Source organism: Octopus bimaculoides, chromosome 1 (genome assembly GCF_001194135.2).
Source record: "Octopus bimaculoides isolate UCB-OBI-ISO-001 chromosome 1, ASM119413v2, whole genome shotgun sequence".
Taxonomy (NCBI): Eukaryota; Metazoa; Mollusca; class Cephalopoda; order Octopoda; family Octopodidae; genus Octopus; species Octopus bimaculoides.
In genome coordinates, this window is record NC_068981.1 from 167,136,994 (window position 1) to 167,142,227 (window position 5,234).

A 5,234-nucleotide genomic window follows, 5' to 3' on the forward strand; every position below is an offset into this window, starting at 1 on the left:
GTTATGCTGCACTGGCATAGGCCACGGTTACGGTCTTATTTGGCTTGCTGGGTCTTCTCAAGCACAGCATATCTCCAAAGGTCTTGGTCACTTGACATCGTCTCCATGAGGCCCAATGTTTGAAGGTCGTGCTTCACCACCTCATCCCAGGTCTTCCTGGGTCTACCTCTTCCACAGGTTCCCTCCACTGTTAGGTGTGACACATTTTCACACAGCTGTCCTCATCCATATACAACACATGACCATACCAGCGCAATCGTCTCTCTTGCACACCACATCTGATGCTTCTTATGTCCAACTTTTCTCTGAGGGCGCTTACACTCTGTTGTGTATGCACACTGACATTACACATCCAGCAGAGCATACTAGCTTCATTCTTTGCAAGCTTACGCATGTCCTCAGCAATCACAGCCCATGTTTCACTGCCCTGTAGCTCTCACTAACCACTCATCTATCCCTACTTTCCACATTGACCACTAAATAAGAGATCGGGGGACCATGTCAAAGGCTTTCTCCATGTTGATGAAAGCCAGGTACAGAAGTTTATCCTTGGCTAGGTATTTCTCCTGCAGCGGTCTTACCAGAAATATAGCATCAGTGATGTTTTTCCCTGGCACAAATCCAAACTGCATTTCATCTAAACTAACTCTCTCCATAATTAGTTGGTCTATGACTCTCTCCGTTACTTTCATTGCTTGATCCAACAAATTGATACCTCTGTAATTATTTGTATCTAATGCATTACCTTTACCTTTGTAGCAGTTGACTATGGTCCTGCTACACTAGTCATTGGGTATGACTCCTTCCTGTATCCCCTGATTGACTATATGGGTGACTAGACTATAACTGACACCGCCAGATATTTTAAGCATTTCTGTGGTGATTCCTAATGGGCCGGGGGCTTTCCCTGTCTTCATGCCCTTAATTGCTTTATTTACCAAGATACTGTCAATTCCGATAGCTGGTCCCCATGTTGGATCGACTGCTTAAATGTTCTAGTGCCAGTTTATCATAAATTTCACAAGAAATCACACAGATTTCTTTCCCTTTGTCTCATGGTAAGTAGATAAGGATTTTGTTTTTTAGTTTTGTCAATGCTTCATGTTGCACCCTGGTTAAGTTTGGAATCAAAACGTTGGAAATAGACTTCTTGTGGTTGAGTTCTCGGTTGGTTGGAGGTGGGAAGAGTGGGTGGTCTAGTTGGTACATGGGAAATTTGCTGAGTGTGTTGTTGCTGTTCTTTATTACTGACAGCCATTTGAGTTGGTAGGCTATTTGGAAAAAAGTAAGATTTTCTCGTTCAGCTGTTGGCTCAAGATAAATTTAGGGCTCAGACCGAGGAGTTCTAGTTCTTTATGGGAGAGTGACCCACTCAAGTTTGTGACTAGGGGTTTCATTGTTGATGGTGTGCTGGTGTCCTTGATGTTAGGGTTATCTTGATTGGTGGACGTGTCCCGTTCATCTGTGTTGGTGTAATAGGCCGAGTTATGGTATTTGGTGCAAAGCCACAAGAATTTAAGTTTCAGGCATTTCTTCACTTGGTCGAAGCAGTGGTGATAGCATTGATCAATAGCTGCAGTTGTTCTTCGGAGTGTAGGTTCTGGGCTGACGTGATGCTGGATATTATTTCAGAGAATTTGCGTATGTGCTCATGGAGTTGGTGATGTAGATAGTGTATGATTTTTCTAATGGTGAATGTATGTATGTATTTCAGTGATCGTCGAAGGGTAAGGTTACGGAAGCACATGGGTAAATGTATGTTCCTGATGGTGTTGGGAATTATGTTGTTTTTTTAGGCAGTGTTTTAACATCCACTTTTCCATGCTTGCATGGACTGGATGTAGTTTATCACTTTTTCAACTCTATCCCTCACTTTTTATCAACTCTTGCACTAATCGGTTCCTACTCCCCTGTTTCCTGCTATATTTCCCTGTCTTCTCTTATTTGTCATCTTCATCATCCCGCTCTCTTTAGTTCCTCCTCAGGGGTTGGCTTTAGGAAGGGGACCCAGTCATTGAAACCATTCCAGAATAGACATTGGTATATGATGCAGCCCTCCAACTCATCAGACCCCATCAAATTGTCCAGCCTTTGCCAGCATTAAAGCTGAATGTTAAATAATGATGAAGATGATGATGATGAAGATGATGATGAAGCAGAAGAGGAGGATGGTGGTTCAAGACCTGAAATTTGTAGTAGAGGAGCATAGTTAATTGGAACTATGCAGAATACGACTATTGATCACTGAAGTATAAAACATGAAGTTAATTTACTGTGAAATTCATTAATACAGAGAATAATCATCATCATCATCATCATCATCGTTTAACGTCCGCTTTCCATGCTAGCATGGGTTGGACGATTTGACTGAGGACTGGTGAACCAGATGGCTACACCAGGCTCCAATCTGATTTAGCAGAGTTTCTACAGCTGGATGCCCTTCCTAACGCCAACCACTCTGAGAGTGTAGTGGGTGCTTTTCCGTGCCACCGGCACGAAGGCCAGTCAGGAGGTACTGGCAACAGCCACGCTCGAAATGGTGTATTTTACGTGCCACCTGCACTGGAGCCAGCGGTACTGGCAACGAACTCACTAGGAAACTTATTATCAAAGTTAATAAAGTACCATGATAAACTGACTTTTTTTTGCAAAACACATGGTAAAATTAGCAAAAGAGAGTGTTTAATTAATAACTTGACTTCAGTATATTACTGATATTTGTACTTATTATATATTTTGCAAAACAATGAGCCAGGGTACATTGAAACCACGGGATGCAGCATAGCAGATGTGAACTATTTTGGCAAATTAACTTATTGAATCAATGCAAGTATTACTGGACTGTAAGTGAATGAACAGACAATGAACTGTCAACGGTCAAGGTCAACCAGTTCAGTTTGTGAACTACTACTGTTACGTGTTGTCATGGCATGCACAGATGAGATATTTCAGGTAGTGAAAGATTAGTGTGACTAAAACTCAAGGTAAATGTTCATGTAGCATTGTTTGATCTGGCATTGAAGTGTTGCATTGGTCAGATCAAGCTACATTGGTCTGGGAAAGATGCATTAGTCTGGGCAAGTTTCCCAACAAGACAGATCAGGCAGCTTTTGAATCTGATACAGAAAGAGATAATAAAATATGAATTTTTGATTCATAAATAAATTAAAAAAAAAATATGGTTACAAAAACTCTTTTGAAACAGACTCTGCTCTATCAAACTTTGAAAATAAGCAAGAATTAAATAGCGTTTATACTTACAGCCACATATTTAGCTTTTCCAAAGAAACACATAGCAATATTATTCCATAAAATGGCACTTTCAGGCATAGAACAAGCCACAATTCTATATTTAGTGAGAGCAACATCAAAGTCCCCATGACTTTGCATCATACTTCCAGCTGCTAGAATAGCTTTTATGTGAGTTGGATCAAAGCTCATGGCATTACCAAGGCTTTCACAGGCTTTTTGAAACTCCTTAATCTGGATCAGATACAAAACGAACAAATAAATAAGCAAAAAAAAATACACATTATAGGAACTGACATAGTTATCATCATCATCACCATTGTTGTCGTTGTCATCAACAACAACATCCACTTTTCCATGCTTGCATGGATCAGATGGAATTTTCTGAGACAAATTTTCTACAGCCATGCTCTTCCTGTCACAAACCCTCACATGTACACTTTTTCACACAAAGAGTTGCTGAAGTATGGAACAAACTGCCGGCATCAGTTGTTAGTTGTTGGAGCACTGCATCCTTCAAAACTTCCGTGCTTCCTGAGATTCGCCAACACTACACCTGATTTTCTCCCCTCCATACACACACAAGCATGTATGACTCATTCACTGTTCACTTTCCAGACATTTGTACAATAGTGCATATGCTTTATGTGCACTTTTGACAAGTTGTAGTGCACCTGAGCACTGTATACAACAATTTCATTATTATTATTATTTTATGATAGTATTTCCCCATGGCAGACCAGTTTTCCATGGAAGATTGGAAATAAACAACACTGCTTGTATGAGAGGGTGCTCATCTACAACCATCACAAGATGTCAAGACATAGGTACACACACACACACATATGCGTGCACGCATGTGCACACACACACCTATAATGGGCTTCTTTCAGTTTCCATTTATCAAATTCATTCACAAGGCTTTGGTTGGACCAGGGCTATAATAGAATACACTTGTTGAAGGTGTCACACAGTGAGACTGAACCCAAGACCTCATGGTTGGGAAGTAAGCTTCTTCTTAACCACACAGCCATGTCTGCCTTCCTTCTTGGCCAAACAGTAGATCAGAAGTTTACCTTGCTACAACCATGCATTTCTAGATTTGATCCTACTGCATGGTGTCATGAGCAAACATCTTCTACTGTAATTTTAGGTTGACCAACACCTTGTGAGTGAAATTTCAAAGGTGGAAACTGTGAAACCCCTGCCCCATTATCATCATCATTCATTTTTTCCATGTTGGCATGGCTCAGACAAAATTTACTAAGAGCTTTTCTATGGTCAGACGCTCTTCCTGTCATCAACCCTCACTTATTTCAAAGTAATATACTATTCCCACCTTGGTTCTTCAAGCAATGAACAGCTCAATGACTGGTCTTGTTTTTATGACAGATTGTAAAACAAAGACTTTGTCATATAGGTGACATAGTTTTTATGCAGTGTGCAAACATCATGAAGACAATGGGAAGTCACAAATATACTCATATGCTTGGCACATAAAATACACCATTTTGAGCATGGCCGTTGCCAGTATCGCCTGACTGGCCTTCGTGCGGGTGACACGTAAAAGCACCCACTACACTCTCTGAGTGGTTGGCGTTAGGAAGGGCATCCAGCTGTAGAAACTCTGCCAAATCAGATTGGAGCCTGGTGTAGCCATCTGGTTTCACCAGTCCTCAGTCAAATCGTCCAACCCATGCCAGCATGGAAAGTGGACGTTAAACGATGATGATGATGATGATTATATACATATATAAGCATATATGTATATTTACACACATGGCAAGCTTCATACACTTTCATTTTCCAATTCCACTCACTAAGCATTGGTCAGCTGGAGACCATTGTAGAAAGCACTTGGCCACAGTAACATGCAGTGGTATGTGTGTGTGTGTGTGTGTGCATATATACATGTATGGTGTATTCTTGTGTGTGTGTATATATATATATATATATATATATATATATATATATCTATATATATA

The 5,234-nt window shown here is 40.5% G+C and overlaps 1 protein-coding gene across 2 annotated transcripts in view; it reads right to left on the reverse strand.

The window, feature by feature from the left end:
- The window catches only part of LOC106883124 (Bardet-Biedl syndrome 4 protein), a 58,800-nt gene that overhangs the window by 32,662 nt on the left and 20,904 nt on the right, over nt 1–5,234 (reverse strand). For both annotated transcript variants that reach the window (XM_052972513.1, XM_014934019.2), the window contains exon 9: nt 3,262–3,483. In XM_052972513.1, the coding sequence (XP_052828473.1) occupies nt 3,262–3,483 (222 nt within the window). The remainder of the gene's footprint in view (nt 1–3,261; nt 3,484–5,234) is intronic.